Raw genomic sequence first — 17,796 nt, 5'->3', positions numbered from 1 at the left:
ATTTTGAGAGGTTGAAGAAGCAATTTGTGGATTCTTTTCTCATATACTCAATGAGCCTTTCCAACTTTCTCTCATCTTTAATTTATTTCTTTCCTTTAATTCTTGTTTTTGCTTATTTGCTTGTTGATTTGAGTATTTAATTAGATTAGTTTTTGGATTCTTGCTTTATTTCTTATTTTACTTTGTTTTCTACGCTTTTGTTCAGCATGTTAGCTTAGACTTAGTTTTAGGAAAATGGATGAAGGTTATGTTGATGAATTGAATAATTGATTGTGATTAGTATGCAATTGGTTCTTGATTATTGAGTGTGGATGATGCTTATATGGATTAGAATCTTTCTAGCTAATTAATTCTATGTTATTAATTGTGCTTTCAATCAATTGTGCGGAAGTGAGTTGTTTGAGAGTATAGATTCTTCCATTTCTATGCTAGGTTAGTTGCACGGGAGTGAGTTAGCTTAGTAGGATAATTAGCATGCTTAATTGCGCTGGAGTGAGTTGAGTGTGTTGGTTGTTCCTAATTGAGATCATTTTTCACCTAATTGCAATTTTGTTGTTGATGTATTGATGTAATTGGATTTCACTTTCCCTAGTTTTAGTTGTTTTCTCTAAGTAGTGTTTAGGTATACATCTCTCTATATCTCGACCATCCTACTAGTCTAATTAGCATAGATTGATACACTTAGTCTTCGTGGTTCGACTCTTCACTTGCCACTAACTAGTTTTGTGTAAGTTTAGATATACAAATTTCTAAGTTGGTTTAGGTTAGTAGTAATGACCTATTAACCCGTGCATCCATAGTGCTAAAAGCAACTACATTACATCAAAAACACAAACAACCCGTGAAGCATGCATGGATGATACAATATTTGCATAAAGATAGGATAAATAATGAACTTTGATGTTGAATAATAACGAAAACAAAGTTCAAAAGTACCCTAAAATCATACCAAACAACAAGTTATCAGAAACCCAGTTGTTGTGAAATTTTACCAATTTTGGAAAGTAAATTATGGTTGAGATGATTTAATGGAAGAGAGGAAGCAATTATGGCGGGCTTCAATTTTTTGTAGAGAGTAGTTGAGTGAGTGAGAAAGAGAGTAACGTGGCAAATTTTTTAAGATGGAAAGGAAATAAGACAGGTAAACCTAAGTTTTTTCTAGGTCAACAATGCTACATCATTATTAAAAAAAAAATTAACTTATTTAACAGGTTCCCAGTTGTAAACTGGGACTACTCTTGGCAAACACCCCAATAGTTAGGATTATTAGATAATAACCATAGTTGGGCTAAAAGTAAATCAGCAATAGTTAGGATAAATAATGTGTATCCAGCCGTTTTTAAATAGAGATCGTATTGCGTGCGGACGGACATACGAACTGTATGGTGCAAGAGGCTTGGCTAATATATTTTACTTGTTGGCTGATAGGTTTTATGTGTTGGCTGATATGGTTATTTTTAAGTTGGCTAATATATATTTTTTTGTTGGCCGGTAGGTTTTTTTTTTTTTTTTTCCTTTTGTTTGCTAATTTCAGACATCATTTGACTTATATGATTCTTTAGTTGGCTGATATATTTATTTTGTTGGCTGATATGTATATTTTAATTGTTTGCTTATATCTTTCATTTTGCAATACTAAAATTCGGCCAAATTGCGACCGACACTGACGGTCTTTGTAAATAGCAAAAACGATCGCTAAAATTTCTGCGACAGCCAACATCATAACGAGGTGGTCGTTATTCACTTGGTCGCGAAAAATGGTATATCCCCCTCAGACCTTCCTATTATTACAATTCTCATCATTCAACTTTAGTTGATTAGAACTTATAATTGCTAGATAAAATCGAATCAAAATCCTCATATTAATCTAACTTATTTAACAAAATCCTCATATTAATCTAACTTATTTAACAATGGTTGATTCCACGCCTCTCATGGATTCAACCGTTTTTTGCCTTTATTATTGCTAAGTGAGACCAAGATAGGTTATTATTTGATAAGTTGTTGATGCTTTATCAAGTTTTCATATTAAAAAAAAATATATTTTTAAATTAAAATAGTCTAAGCTAATAACAGAATAGTGCGAAGATAACGCAATTTACTAGTAAGACTTGAATGAACATGTAACTCAATAACCCGAGTGTAACTAATATAGTGAAATGAAGTGTTCATAAATGAAGATTCACAAACGTATACAATATCATCACCATCGCCATTGAAATTAAAAACTACCTTCTCTGAAATTGTAAATTGTGAGCCAAGAACAATAGAATTAACAGATATATTAAACCTAAGATGGGGATGAAACACAAAGTAGACTTCACAGGTTTGCTAATTGGGAGCCAAGAACAAAGAATCAACAAATAGATTGAAGCTAAGACGGAGAAGAAATACAAAAGCGCACTTCAATAGAACAAATAAAGCGAATGCAACTATTTACATTAGCAGGCTGCACAAACATGAAAAGGGTACAACTCGTACAAGAATATACAAAGTTACTCAAGGGTATACTAAGTTCTGGTAACAGGAAGAAACTGTTCTCCACCCTTCTTTAGCCATAACGTTGAGCGAGTTTTTTTTACATTAGCCACAAAGAGACGATATCTGAAATTGAAAACACATAAATATAATCATACAAATAAATAAAAACAATCAAAATCAAGGAGCTTTTAGCTAAAATTTAGCATGCCAAAAATCTAAACATTCAGTTCTTATTCAATTAACTGGGCAAAACCACCAGGTCCACATAATTACAAGAATAGAGCCAAATTTCATAGCAGTTACGATTTTCTTTTTCTTCCTCTTTTTAACACAAACTAACTGATCTTCGGAAGAATACAATTGTATGACAAAATTACCTTTCATATTCAAGTCGCTGAGTAATTACTCCATTGAGTAGAAGCTCTGAACTATAAACAGCAAGTCCTGCAAACAAATACCTCAACAATAGTTGGATTGGAACCTCATTTTAAAGCTCCAAACAATTTTTAAAATGACACAAAACGATACAGTAAAGTTGTAACCTTTCTCCAACAATGGCACACAGTCTTCAAAATCTTCATCACAGGATAGGACCAACAGGTCATCATTATTTGATATGAATCTGCCCATCCTTTCTATAGCCTGGAAGCATTCATTGCGAAATTTAGTACATCTTACAATATGCATGTGGTATATGACATGGGAACTGGAAAGTGGTTACAGAATAAATAAAAAATTTATAAATAAAAGGACAGCGAGAACTCTGAGAAGGGTGAAAAGTAGTAAGAACCCTTAGATTCCAAAATTCACAACTCAGATTAAATCATGACTGTAGCATTTCCTTTTAATTTTTCACTTTCCTTCATCTTCCTCTCAACATTCACAGTTCATTAAACTTAGTTCTTCCATGTTCCAACATACACTTCTGGCAAGCATCTTACCAAGTTAAGACAATCCGACAAGGGCGTCACAATTCCGGCATAGCTATCACATTGCAATTGAAGAATAAAAGAAAAAAAAAACATCCCAATCTAGTGAAATCCCACTAAGGTCATCAATCCAATTATTCAACTAAACTTTTCAAACCCACAATTTTTTTTATAATGAAATTAAACACCCTTCTTCTCTATTTACCCTCCTCTCTCTCTCTCTCTCTCTCTCTCTCTCTCTCTCACTCTCTCTCACTCTCTCTCTCTCTCTCTCTCTCTCTCTCTCTCTCTCTCCTCTCCCCTGATAATTTTCTGTAGAAAATAATAATGGCAATCCTACTCAACCTTTATTTGTTTCTTGTAAAGATGGAAAATATGGAATCCATTTTCAAATGGAGTTGAGCAGAGAAAGTAGCATTTGAGTATATGGATATGCCTTGCAATTGAGTCATTTCTTGTGAGTTTTTTTTTTACTCGTGTAGGCGCACACACGCCTCCCACTTTTTTTTTTCTTCTTTTTATTGTATGCTAGTCTAAACTTGGATTCATGACGTCAAGCAATTTAGTTGGGATTAATTAAGTTTCTTAATTATAAGGCTCAACAAAACACATGTTAAATCAAGTAAAAATATAATTCAGTTCAAGTGAATAGGATAATATACTTTCCTATTTGGAAATTGTTTACTACTTGCAACACTTTCTATTTTTGACATTTCTTTCTCTCTATCTCTCTCCTACCCACATGGGTGCCTCTTATTTTTCTCTCTCTCTCACTCCTCTTCAAAAATGGCCTAGGAGACAATGAAAATAAAAGTGGTGCAACTAAAAAAACGGAGGATAAAAACATTTATAATGCATGAACTATTTCTAAATTGTGTGCACAAATATATTCGAAATAGATGTAAAAGGGTTTTAAAACAATGAAGATTTATTTTCAACCTAACATAACATTTTGTTATTGTTCCTCAAGAATATATTGTTTTTCTACTTTCTAATCTTTGAATTAAACCATAAAATAATATCCTTAGATAAATGAAGGGAATAAGGAACATAAGGAAACAATAAAAGGCTCACTTAAACTTGTGAAATTAGATTAGATGAGCAAAAGAGAGAAAGGTGGAAGGAAGGAGAGTGAAGAAGAGGTTGAAGTTGTAGTATTAGGATACGTAGGTAAATGAAGGGAGAGAGAAATTATAGGAGATGTATAAACTCAACTCAATATATACTATCCAAAGGAAGGAGGGAACATGAAAGTTTATAATTAAAGGATGTAGTGAATTAAGAGAGTAATAAAGTGTAGAATATGGAAGAGGAATTAGGGAGGGGGGAGACCAAATATCTACCAATATGAATTGCGAGAAATTTAAAATTTGTATTCAATTGTTAGGGAAACACACAGGTTGCAACAAAGACATTAATCTGAGAGGATATGTTTCTTTCGCACAAATTTTCTATTAAGAAACTTGTGAAGCCATAATAGAAGAGCAAGGGTGGAAAAGGATGAAGGAGTGGAATAAAGAGAGCAAGGAAAAGGGTAAGGTAGAGCACTTTAAAGAAAGTGTGTTCTGAAGTATAGTTTTAATACTTAGTATAGTAATACAAATAAGTAACAAAATGTTGGAGAATGAGGGAGAGAGGTAGGGGAAAGAGGGTTGGACTTTTGGTTTGGATGCATTGGAAAGAGGGTTAGCCTTATGGCTTTGATGCATTATAGGTTAATCCTACAGATATTGTATTGCAAAGTTTTAAGAATCAACTTAAGTTTTGCTAAAAACATAAAGCAAAGAAATAGTGAGCAAAGAGATAGAGAAGGAAGGGTAGGGACATTGAGAACATTTTAAAAGATCAATTTTGAATTAATAATGATCGTAATCATTAGATTATACTTCTTCCATTAGACCATCATTGGCACCAAATTTTCCATTAGCTTCACTAATTAAGGATTTACAAATAGGAAAACCTTGAACAATGTAAGGGATTATTTCCATAGTTTTATTGAATCTACATGATTAAAATAATATTCTCTCTTGACATATGTATTTGTAATGAACCTTTAATATATCCAACAAATTATTTGCAATTATCTCCTTGATCAAGAAAATACAAAAAGTTTAGGTGTTTCTTCGGATGGAAAATCACTTGCTCCACCCTAATTAAAGCAACAAAGACGCACGCTTATAGAAAGGAAATCTACTCTGACACATACTTCTTTTGTTCCAAATTAGTTGACATGTTTTAACTTTTGACATTATTCAATAATTTTAATTTGACTAGAATTTGTGGTTTAGAGATAAGACAATGCAGTCACATGGGATCTTACGAGATTATTTTCAATGTGTATTTTCAAAATATCAACTATTCATGATTTTAAATTATTGGAAATTAGAGATAATTATGGTTGAATTTATGCATTGGGAAAATTGTGGTTTATAAATAAGGAAAAAAAGAAGTCATGTGGAATCTTAATTCTTTTCAATGTGTAATTAAAAAATATCAACTTCCTTTGATTTTAAATTATTGATAATTAGAGATATTTATGAAAATTTATTCAATATGATTATGACTAAATTTTTTTTAAAAAAAATTTAATTATGTGTTATCCACAATAAAAGTAGATAAATACATTTCTAATTTCATGTCACTCTAACCATGTTCAAATTTCCAAAAAAAAATAAAAAATAAAAAATAAAAATAAAAAATAAAAAAAAAAAATCCAAAGCCTTGTTAGGCATCGGTAAATCGGACTTGAATACGTGACTTGAATCCAACACCCGTACTTAACAAACATAGAAGTAGGTGCAGCCTCTTTAAAAACTCCTTAATTAAATAATGTCAATTGTGCAAAATAGATAGGCATTAAGGACACATCTAGCGATTGAACCTCCGATTTCTTCCGTATGTTTAGTCTAGTAACTATTAAAAGAGCTACACTTTAACCTAGAGGGAGACTTGCAAGTTAGCTCATGGAAGAGGAATCCTCTCAATCTGGAGTAACTATAAGGACCTTGGACAAGGCAAACACAAAACTACACGAAAAGTTAGAGCACTTTGCAAAATCAAATGGACGTTTTCCCTTCTATTTTAAAATCAAATGGTTAGGGGCATGTTCTAATTTGCTGTTGAGAACTGAGTAGCTGAAGTGAGTGGAGCTAAGCTGAGTTGAAATAAATAGTCTATGAGCGAAGGAAATTAGGAACTGAATTGAACTGACTGGAGCTGAATTGAACTAAAATTAAGCAGCTGAACTGAACAAACCCTAAGAGATAAGCAAGGTTGCATCCTTTTATTTTGCCTCCAATATAAGGGGATTGAGTTGTAAAACACCTTCTCATTAAATGAAGATTTCTCTCCAATCTAGATTTCTCTCCAATCTATGTGACTAACTTTTCCCTTTTGTATTGCAATTTAGTTACTATAATTTAGTTGGTTTGAGATTGATAATATGGAGTTGCTTAGGTTAATGAGTTTGATTGATTCAATATCATACACTTTTCATGATTAGCCTTAATCACTAAAACATCAAAGTTCTCCCCTCTTTCAAATCCCTACGGCTTCTCACTCAATGCCTACCTCACATGCTTCATAGAACATAAGTAACAACACTCTGGCCTTCATCATGTAAACAAATTCAAAAGTAGAATAGATATTTGCAAATAGAAACAATTATTTCCTCCTCTCTCTTTTACTTGCAACGTTTGATAATTTGCAATATTCAAGTTCTTATTTGATCACCTTTATTGATTTATAGTTTGGACGACATACTTGTTTATTTATAGGTTGGACAATATATAGTCAGTGGGGTCAAGTTAGATTCATCTCGATTTATATTTTCACAATATTGATTTTTTACAATTTTTTCTATCTTACTTTATTAGAGAAATAAAGGGTTAAAATTATGAATTGCAAATTCAAAAGTAGAATAGATATTTCCAAATAGAAACAATTATTTCCTCCTCTCTCTTTTACTTGCAACGTTTGATAATTTGCAATGTTCAAGTTCTTATTTGATCACCTTTATTGATTTATAGGTTGGACGACATATTTGTTTATTTATAGGTTGGACAATATATAGTCAGTGGGGTCAAGTTAGATTCATCTCGATTTATATTTTCACAATATTGATATTTTACAATTTTTTCTATCTTACTTTATTAGAGAAATAAAGGGTTAAAATTATGAATTGCAAAGCATGAAAGTCAAAACGTAGTGAGTAAAAGAGAATGGAGGAAGTATTGAGGGGGGGGGGGGGGAAGTCTTTATTGGAGAGGTGTGCAGATAAAGCAAGCAACACTGACGAATGAAATCTATACCTGACCATGAACTGCCTTCACCAAGCTTGAAATTACTTCTTTCCCAGGCTTTGCATTAGGAGTGATCAGAACTCTTTTACCCTGCAGGTAATTACTAATAAGTTAACATATCAGCTGAAAATTGCCTTTTCTGTGCAAGAAGGAAAATTCAAAAATGAAATAAGACTTGCCTCCAAAAGAGGATAGCGACTTGCATGCGCCAATGACCTTGGCAAGTTGAAACCTAGCTCTTTCTCCTTCTTAGCGTCACGAAGAATATAATTTTTCTCATCAATGAAACAGTTAGCTTGTCCACAGCTCTCAAGCCACAAGGGTGTCACAACAGGTTTTGCATAAGCAATAGCTTCTAACATGTTTCTTGTGCGTACAAACCTATCAGCAACGAAGTGTGTGGCTTCTGAAATCAAAGAACCCACTGAAACACCGAAACGAGACAAAATCTGCAGCAAGAGATAGGCACACAGTTGGAGCTATTCAAACTTAACAGCATAAAGACCAGGGTTCACTAGAAAACTTACCTTCTTCTGCTGCTTAATGATATTGTCATCCAAGTGTTGGCTGAACAAAACACGAACATTATGCATATCTCTTCTCTGCCTCAAACCTTTGAAGGGAGAGCTGGTTCTCTGCTCGCTGGCAATCAAACCACTGACTTCTTTCTTGAGTGATAAACTATTTTTAAAAGATGGTGTATGATACCCATCACCCATGCAAATGGGTGAAACTGAAGTTCTAGGAGTTTTTAAGTTAACAGGAGTTCTATATGTTGGGATAGATGATTTAGGCATGTTTCCAGGTGATCCATCTATTGTGGCAGAGGTTAAGGTTCCTTTGGCAAGAGGGGATGATGCATCTTGGTTCTTGGAAGAAAATTGGTGAGTATTTAACGATGATAGCATTCCACTAGAAAAGAGACCTATCTCATCTAGTGTACTTCCTGCACGCTGAGTAGTGCTTGACCTTGACCTTGATCTTGTCTGTCGAGCAATAGACCCCAATGTGAATTCCGGGCCCCTATCAGCACTAAATGTGTACCTTTTGTCCCCGCATTGTTGGTCCTCGTTAGAGGCACGCTGAATGTGTCCTGTTCTACAATTCAACCCATCAACCTTATTGCTGTTAGCCGAAGCACTGTCGTTTCTATTGTTCAAAATTTCAGACACTGTGTTACTTCTTGTCTTTCGCTTTTTTTCATAAACTAAATCCAGGCAGTGCCTTTCTCCAGAATCACCAAGTGCATCATCCATATTTTCAGAGACCATATTATTTGTTGTTTTCCTCTTTTTATGATGATGCATTAAACTCTGAGCAGCCTGTTGAACAACTGGCGTAAATGTACTAGCTCTCCCTCGTAAACTCCGCCTTTTTAATGGTTGAGGTGGATTATTAATTAGTTGTCCTTCAAAGTTACTCTTTGGTTGCTTGCCACCAACACTCACTGCACCTCCATCACATGATTCCCTATCTACTGTCGAAAAAAATTTCATACTGGACCTGTTCTGTTTCACCATAGAGTTAACTAGGTCAACATCAAACTTTCCCATGGTAGATCGTCCACATGTCATGATCGTCCTTTTACTTCTGGATCTAGTAACAACTCCTGATGTAGAGAACCACGCTCTTTTCTGAAGTGAACATTGCTTGGAAGGATCATTTTTCATAACTTCTTTTTGAGTTTGCCCTTCCTTACTATGACAACCTAGATCAGCAATATTATTACAATTCACAAGTTCAGTTACCGCAGCCAGTGCCTCCATAGCTTCAGCGGCCATCTGAGTGTCAACTCCCACATTATTTATATCCGCTGATTGAGGATCATGCACTACTGCTGATGCCTCTTGCACTCCTGCTGATTCATCTTTACTGCAAGAACCCAAACCTAATTCCTGACCAGAGCAATTATATACTTTCTTTTCTGTATGTATCTCCCTGCCTTTACCATTCTCTCTACCATTTACTGTTTTTAAATCAGAATTTAAAAGGCCTGTCACGGAATTATGTAGATTTTGCTTCTTTTTCTCATTTCGTAACTTTCCAAGAGATTTATTTTCTCTGGTTTCACGATGCCGGGAACTCTGAGGTTTTGGGCAAGACTTAGGGGTCCCATAAAGCATATCTTTCTTCTTAATGAAGAACTCGCCACCTCCTTCCTCCTCAAGGTTGTCATCCCATTCATATATTGAAGCTTCAGCAAGTATACTTTTACGTCTAGCTTGTTGAGCAACGCTCTGTGCTCCTTTTGCAATGGCTCCAGGACTTTTTTTTTCAGCCACAGCATTTTTACGTATTATAGATTCATCTGACTCAAACACATTAACTTTCAGGAATCTGTCAACAAATTCAAGTGCATTAGCTTGTGATAGTTCTCCAGGCTCTTGAGAATCTACATAATTCAGTCCTGCCACGTCATTATTACAGACATCATCCTCTCTACCACTACCACTATCACCGATATTATGATCAGATTCTGGATCAGTTACATCCTCTTCCCCAAACAGTTTACGCGCCAATGATCTGACAACACTGCTTTTCTCTCCACCCCTTGATCCTTCCTCTTCACTAATTTCCATATCTTTTTCTCCACTAGCTCTCTCAACATTAGAACTAATGCCACGATCATCAAAGCAATGAATCTCAGCAGATCCATTGTCAACATTCTTCTGACGTGTTGCAAGTCCAGCAGCCCGTAAAGTTGTTATACAAACAGAAGCAGATCCTCTTTTTGCAGAACCTGCAAGAAAGGCTGATCAATCAGAGGACTAAATACATTTGAGAAAGAAAATTTTAGCTGTAACAATTGAAATAATGTTTTTACAAATAAGCACTAGTATCTGTTGCAGACTTTCAGGACACCAAAATGATAAAGCTTATAACAACTGCAATCAATGAACTGGTAATTGCAGCACCATACAAAAAAGTAAAAATCATAATTTTAGAACTCAATCTATACACAATTTACAAGTTGCATAACCATAGCTCATAGGCAGCGGGACAATGTATATAAAGAAATTTTTAAACAACCCCTCTCCAGCAACCCCAAACAACTACTATAATAGAAGCAAAATTGCCATTTAATCTTAAATAAACCATGAATACGCAGGTATATACATAGAAAGTCAAAGTCCGAAAAAAAAAAAAAAAAAAAAAAAAAAAAACAGTAAGAAAAAAGAAAGGCAGTTGGCCAACTCAAACACGGTACTACATCACCTGATAATATTGATTCTGATCTATCTCCTCCATCCTCTCGCCGACAATTAGAAGTTTCCTTTTCCACAAAGCCAGCTGTTTGGTTGCCACTTCTGTCCTGCAACTCAACGTCAATTGAACCCACTGCCGAAGTTTCAGCTTTTTCAATACATTTCCTACCACTAGTGCACTCGCTACCTTCGTTATCATCCGACACTTCTAACAACTGGGTGTCCATTTGATCACCAAAATCACCCCCATCATCATCTATTACATCAGTTTCACCAGAAAGTTCCATAATTTGTGTTTCATCATCAAAAACCATTGGTTGTGTTTCGTCAAAAGCTGGTCCCTGAGCCAAAGCCGGAGAGGCAGCCGCCTTCGGCTCAGGGGGACAAGGTACATTTTCATAGTTTCGTCTTGACATTAAAGGGTTTTGTGAACAAAAGCCTGAAACAAATTAGCAACAAATTCATGACTCAATCATCAAAATAACTCAAAAAATCACGTTAAATTCTCTCGGGCTAAAAGATATGAACAGAAAAATTCTACCAATAAAATCGCTCATTATAATCTTACATAACTTCATTCAGTAATTATAACCAATTATTCAAAAAATCACCTTTGAAGAACCCTAAATTTACTAAATTGATAATTAAATTGAAATGGTATAATGAGAAATTGATAATCAATGATCAAAGAAAACATCATACCTCTGAGACGCTGATTTAATGCAGGAGAGAAAATTCAGAAGGCGCTTCAATGGAGTATTTCTCCAAGTACGCTAAAATGGAGGGGAGAGAGTGAGGAAGGGGTGCAGCAGTAATAAACTGTAAAAGTGAAAAAGCTCCAAAGGGGGCCCAAAGCATAACATATGTTTTTTCCGTTTTACTCCTTCCGTCTCATGATTACACACAACATACTATTTAGGGTGTTTTAAAATGTTTCAAAATATTCCTTCTATTACTAAAAATAACACCTAATCATTGAGTAAATGTAAAAGTTGGTTGTAGAATCCCAGCTGGAAGCAAGCACTTGATTGTGTAGTTTTTTTTTTTTGCTCAGTTGGGTTGACAAGGAGCTGGTTCTAGTTGCTGTTCTAACAGGTTTTGCTGATGTGTTCTAGTTCCAGATGGTTGTTGTTGTTCTGATTTCTGAAGTCTGTAGCAGCTGTTTCTGCTTGCTGCAGCTTGATTTCTGGGTGGCAGCTGATTTTCAGGTGCTTTGGCATTGGCTGCATTGTTGTTGTTTCTGCAGTTGCTGTTCCGGCAGACTGTTGCTGTTTTTGCATTTGCTGATTCAGGTGCTGCTGCTGCTGTTCTGGTTTGCTGTTGCTGTTTCTGGTTTGCTGGTTCTGGTTTGCTGCTGTTTCTGGTCAGCAAGTTTGACAACAAGTTTGACAACAAGTTTGTTGCAGCTTGAGTGCTGGTGTTGCCTTTTTGTTTTGGCAGCTGGTAGTTTGGTGTTTTTCTCTTGTTTTTTAGCTGCTCTTGTTTCTTTGTTTGCTGGTTTTAGCTAGTTTTGGTGTTTTCAGCTGCTCTTTTTGTCTATTTTTTGTGTTGGTTTTGTCTTAGGTGTTCTTGTCTGGTCCTAGCTCTCAAAACCCTTCCTAGAAGGTGGATGTGAGCTTGAGTCCAGTAGGTGTCCTTGTTTCTCTCAAGCACCCTTCCTAGAAGGTGGTTTGGGTAGATTCTTGGACTGTTGGTGTTGGTTTGGCCTTTTTGGTCTGTGGTGTTTGGTGTTGTTACAGCTTAGCTTCTTGTAAGTTGTAACTTTCTTATTTTGGCAATAAAATTCATATTTTCCAAAAAAAAAAATGTAAAAGTTGGGTACTAAACTATGGCCTTTGTTGCAAATTGAGTACCCAATTTTGGGAAGTTGCAAATTGGGTACTACTCAAGTGACCAAAGGTAATTTTTCCGGTGGAAACCTACAAAAACCGGTAATAAAATGGAAATTCCTTTTTTTTTTAAAAAAAATTAATCACTTTGCATTTATGTTACCTGTTTCGGGGTTTTTCGTGTCCCTCGGGAGAGTTACAGCTCAAGACTGGATTCACAAGGTCGCATGTACCTGCAAAACAAACGGACCACCGGATGGTCGGTGGTCTGCTTCCGAAGATTAAGTTAGTAAAGTGATGGAATAAAACGTGCGGAAATTAACTTATCTGCTCGGATTTCAAGCTCAGGTGCTGTCTGTTTCTTGAGAACGACAGCTCAGTAATAATTGCAATAATTAACGTATCGTGTCCCCATAAATGAGGGGAATATCCCTATTTATAGGGTCCTTGGGAAGTGTGCCTTCCCTAGGGTTTGATGACCTAGGGATTAGGACACCTCGCTTTGCGGCGCCCTCAAAGTTTGGGCCTTGAAGGCCGCCTTTTGAGAAGGGACATCTGAGTGACATTTGGGCGCCTCCCAGGGTGACACGTGTTGCTCTCTCATTGGTCCACTGTTTTAATAACCCAAATCAGGAGCTAATCTGCTTGACACGTGTCACCGTCTGGAAGATCCGATTTGGCGCCCCTTCTAGTGACACATGTCAAACTTTGATTGGGCCACTTGGCAAGGTATAAAATACCCAAAACATTTGCCCCTCACAGGGGTCACGTGCTTGGCACATGACGCTTGTGACAAGTGTCAGGCTATGAATGGCCTAAAAGTTACTTTTTAGTGTTCACTTAGTTTTAGGGTTTTACCCTGAACATTTTACCCCCTCTATAAATAGAGGAGTTAACCTCCCTTGCATTCACATTTGCGTGAATCTTTGGGAGAATCTTTGAATTTGACTTGCAAAGACTTTGACTTCTTCAGCATCCGACAGTCGGCCCTCTTAGTTCGCCTGCTCAACCAGAAGCCCCAGACCGACGACTCTTGTTACCTTCTTCTAAGGTAACCGCCTGATCTCTTCTTTACTTATTTCTTTGCATTTTTTCTTGATAAAAAATGGTTTCCCAAATGCACCCAGCACGGGCTAGATTAGTGATCAGTCGGTCACCGGGGACGGCTGAATCTAGAACTAGGAGTGTCGAATGCTCGTTCGAGAACTTTCCTTTAAGTACATCTCCAAATCCAACAATGTATGTGCCCCTGCAGGACACGATGGCCAGAACAAAGCAGACGACAAGGAGATATAGGACGGATGGTTCTTGGTACCATTCAAACAGTGAGACTGTTTTTTTTCTGACGGCTCCATTAGGGCGCCTGTCTCGGAAATAAGTAGCGAACCCCCTAGCACCGCCAGCACCCCCAATGACTCATGTAACACCCCAATAATTCTCCCTTAAAAACCTGTGAATAACCTAAACAATTCCAAGAGAATTACTGGCGTGCTACCGCCACGTGTTCAAACGCTAAGGCTTTTTCAGAAAATAGCAGCGGAAAAACTAAAACAAATATACATAATTTTCAAAACCAATAACCAAAACCAAATTAAATCATACAACTTGGAACCATTAAGGCCCTTATTCAAAACCCCACAAAAGTAGTAAATAAATAAACCAGAGTTTAATAAAATTCAAATTTATGAAAATAAATAAACTGCGAATAATAACCAACTCTCCACTCAAAATCCAACAACCCTGATGCGAATGCTGCGTGTGTAAGAACCTGTGATTAATCTGCTCCCCAATATTACAAGTGTAAAAATTGGATCGTCATAGGGTCATTGAAAGGCGAAGGCCATGACCAAAGAAAGACATATACAAAAGCACGCAATCAGCAAAGCTGAGTACATACAAGATGCGAAAATAAATTAAGAAATACCTAACATGCTACTAATAATCAAGCATAAGCATCATTAAATTATAGACTCAACACATGACTCAACCATCAAATTTATTAAGACCTCACTAGTTAATGTTAACTAACTCATTTATTTACTTCATTGGATTTAGCAATAGACAAGGTTGTCTAACCATGTCCCATTTGAAACATCAATAAAAGAAAAATCCCATGCCTCCTTTATCAATAAACATCCAACGACCACGGGCGCGACTCCGTGACCATAGTTAGTATGAGATCTCACCTAACTCCTAGTTTTAAAAAAAATATTTGAAATAGGAGACTCGTAGATCAGACGGCCTCGATAAAAGTACACGGCTAATACCCCGTGTACCCCAACCCCTGATTGTCATTACTCCAGAAGTGCACCAATCCAGAGTTTTATTGTTCATCCATCTTGCACTTTACGTGATTTAAAGGTTTAGACTTGGTGATGACTCATATGCAAATAATACAATCAATCCAATACCAATTCAATCAAGTAAAACAACTTTCCAATTTCAATTCTTGATTTATTAGTGACAAGCAACATTTATTTCCAATTTCAATTCTTGATTTATTAGTGACAAGCAACATTTATTAATTATTCCTTTAACTACCTCGGTGTATAAACACCTTGAGTGCATAAGGCACCCCAAAACTTTAATCTCATCTTATAAGACTTGAATTCTTCCTTTACTCATCCTGTTTGTATAATCATGAATGAGTAATAAATGAATCATTCCACATATTCACATACCTGTACCTCTAAGCGCATCTTGCAAAGTTAATGCATAAATAATATTTACAAAGTAAAATAGTGCACATCATACGGAAATCACAATGTATACCCAAACAATCATTCCAGTCTTCTCTATACATGATACTAAGTTCTCGTTACGTTCCTAAACATGCTTCTAAAGGCAAGGTTTTGTAACTCATACATACCTTGAATAAACGAATTGGTAAACCACTTTTCCAACTAAAAACACCTTCTATAAAGTCTTCTCCTAAACCAGACAACAAAATCTCAATCAATAATCAAATTTACAGCAATACTAACTTACTTTAAAACCTTCAAAATCCAAATCAAACAACACTTTAAAACCTTCCCTTTAGTTAAAATTAAAGGCTTATATATAGTTCTTTAAATTTTCTTCATAAAAACCTTAAAATACACTCTTATACATGTTACAGCAAGTTTAAAGTTTAATAAAAATCTTAAAATTATTTAAAAACCCCTAATAATCTCCCTTTTTAATGGGTCTTTATAAAACATCAAAAGTAATACTTAGAAACTATTTTCAGCACTTAAAACTTCAATAAAAACATATATTTTTGCTTAATTAACTTTAAACATAATTAATTTTATTAATCAAACTCAAGGATAATATTTTAAGTATAAAAAAACTTCGTTAAAATCAAAAACTGCCTGAAAATCATATTTAGAGGCTGAATTTGTCCACGAGAGGGTGGTGCTCACTACCAAAGTCTTTCTTAAAACGTTGTTTCCACATGAAAAACACTACTTTTTCATCAAAATCGGATGAGTTCAGAACCGTATCGGGATTGAAAAAGAATTAATATTAACGAACGAAAATATTAAAATTTAAACACGAATTTACATGTTCAAAATAATCGGGAATTAATTTAAACTAATCATTAGTTATAATCACCAAAATTTTAAAACATCATTACTATAAAAACCTTAAATCAATTTTTCATAAAAACCCTAAAATCATGATTTTCAATAATTAAAAACCCTAGGTTATAAAATCTACGAAAATTATGACATTTATAAAATCTGAAATTATAAAGTTTAATCATCAAAATACAATTTGATACTAATTAAATTAATTTCAAACAATAAAATCAAACCCATAAATCAATAATTATAATTACACAAATTAATAAAACAAAGGAGAAAGAAAATAAGGCTAACCTTTTTGTGTGGGAAAATTTTGGGGATTCATGGGGTATTTATAGGAGAGAATTGTAGGGTAAATAGGAAGATTAGGCCTCATAAAAATAATGGGTCAATTAAGTAAACAAATGGGTTAGGCTTGTTTGATTGGACATAAATTGTAGAATAAAGGTGCATAAAATATTTTTTCAAATAATTTTTGACCCAGATTATTAATTTGAAAATTTTGAAATTAAATTCCAGAAAATAACAAATAAATATTATAAATAAAATAAAATTTCATTTATAAAATATTTTAAAAATACGGGGGATTACAACTCATTCTTGGAGGAGTGTGACGAAGAGTATGAGAACCCCGGGCCGAGTGGATCGGTGCCGGATGATGATCAGGGGAAGGACACTACTAGTTCCAGCCAGCGGGCCCCCAGCTCTGAAGAGAGCTCTGATGATGACTCTGCGTCTTCATCTTCCAACTACGTCCCCCTTGACTCGGAGGAGGCGCAAACAAACCTTCAAGCTGCCAGATAGTCCCTCTCCGTTGAGAAGGGAGAGGGCTGGGAGGAGCCGTGTGCTTCCAGGCGGCATGAACGTGCGCCTTATTATTTGCATGTCCTAGAAGGCAGGCGGAAGATCATGAAGGATGATCTTCCCAAATTTCTTTCTACCCATGTCATGGGACGTGGGTTTCTTCTGTCCGTGCCGGGTGCTATAGACACGGTCACCTGGCGTGAGATGGCCTGCTATGGTGACCAGTTCTTTGGCTGCTACAAAGCAGCCATCTAGGCAAGACTTCGCTTCCCTCTCCATCCGGTCGTGGAGAGGATTTTGGACGGATACCAGCTGGGTATCTGGCAACTAGCCCCCAACTCTTGGGTCAACATTTTGGGCTACGTTGCCGCCTGTGAGATGCTGTAGGTGGAGCCCAGGTTCGAGGCGTTTTCTCACATGCATTACTTGAGCAAGACTCCCAATCCAAGCGGGATCGGCTGATTTACTCTGACCAGCCACACCCGTTATATGATGACGCTGGGAAAGAGAACAAATGGAAGGACTGGAGAACTAAATTTTACATAGTCTCTTCCCCAGACCATCAAAGAAACAAGCGGTACAACCGCTGGACCCAGTATCCGCTCCTCTTGGCTGGGAAGAAAGCCCTTCGGCCTGTTCCCAAGCGGGCACAGGAGGAGATTTTTTATCGGGGCCTT

The 17,796-nt window shown here is 35.9% G+C and overlaps 1 protein-coding gene across 1 annotated transcript; it reads right to left on the bottom strand.

The window, feature by feature from the left end:
* Positions 1-2,143: 2,143 nt before the first annotated feature.
* LOC110694014 lies at positions 2,144-12,726 on the bottom strand. Its single transcript, XM_021871173.1, has 8 exons — positions 11,620-12,726; positions 10,928-11,356; positions 8,239-10,451; positions 7,891-8,160; positions 7,721-7,801; positions 3,024-3,123; positions 2,859-2,925; positions 2,144-2,604 (listed from the first exon to the last, which is right to left on the bottom strand). Exons 2-8 carry the CDS (start codon positions 11,331-11,333, stop codon positions 2,511-2,513), a joined length of 3,231 nt encoding a protein of 1,076 aa, XP_021726865.1. The 5' UTR covers positions 11,334-11,356; positions 11,620-12,726; the 3' UTR covers positions 2,144-2,510.
* Positions 12,727-17,796: the final 5,070 nt, after the last annotated feature.

This window comes from Chenopodium quinoa, unplaced genomic scaffold (assembly GCF_001683475.1).
Source record: "Chenopodium quinoa cultivar QQ74 unplaced genomic scaffold, ASM168347v1, whole genome shotgun sequence".
NCBI classification, from domain to species: domain Eukaryota; kingdom Viridiplantae; phylum Streptophyta; class Magnoliopsida; order Caryophyllales; family Amaranthaceae; genus Chenopodium; species Chenopodium quinoa.
This window is presented reverse-complemented; position numbering and strand designations above follow the sequence as displayed.

Bases quoted from the DNA above. Each gene is read 5' to 3' on its own strand.
- LOC110694014 (XM_021871173.1), bottom strand. From the start codon at position 11,333: ATGTCAAGACGAAACTATGAAAATGTACCTTGTCCCCCTGAGCCGAAG. The intron at 10,452-10,927 runs GTGATGTAGTAC...CCTTTCTTGCAG, and splicing joins ATCAGAATCAATATTATCAG to GTTCTGCAAAAAGAGGATCT. The intron at 7,802-7,890 runs GCAAGTCTTATT...AATTACCTGCAG, and splicing joins GTCGCTATCCTCTTTTGGAG to GGTAAAAGAGTTCTGATCAC.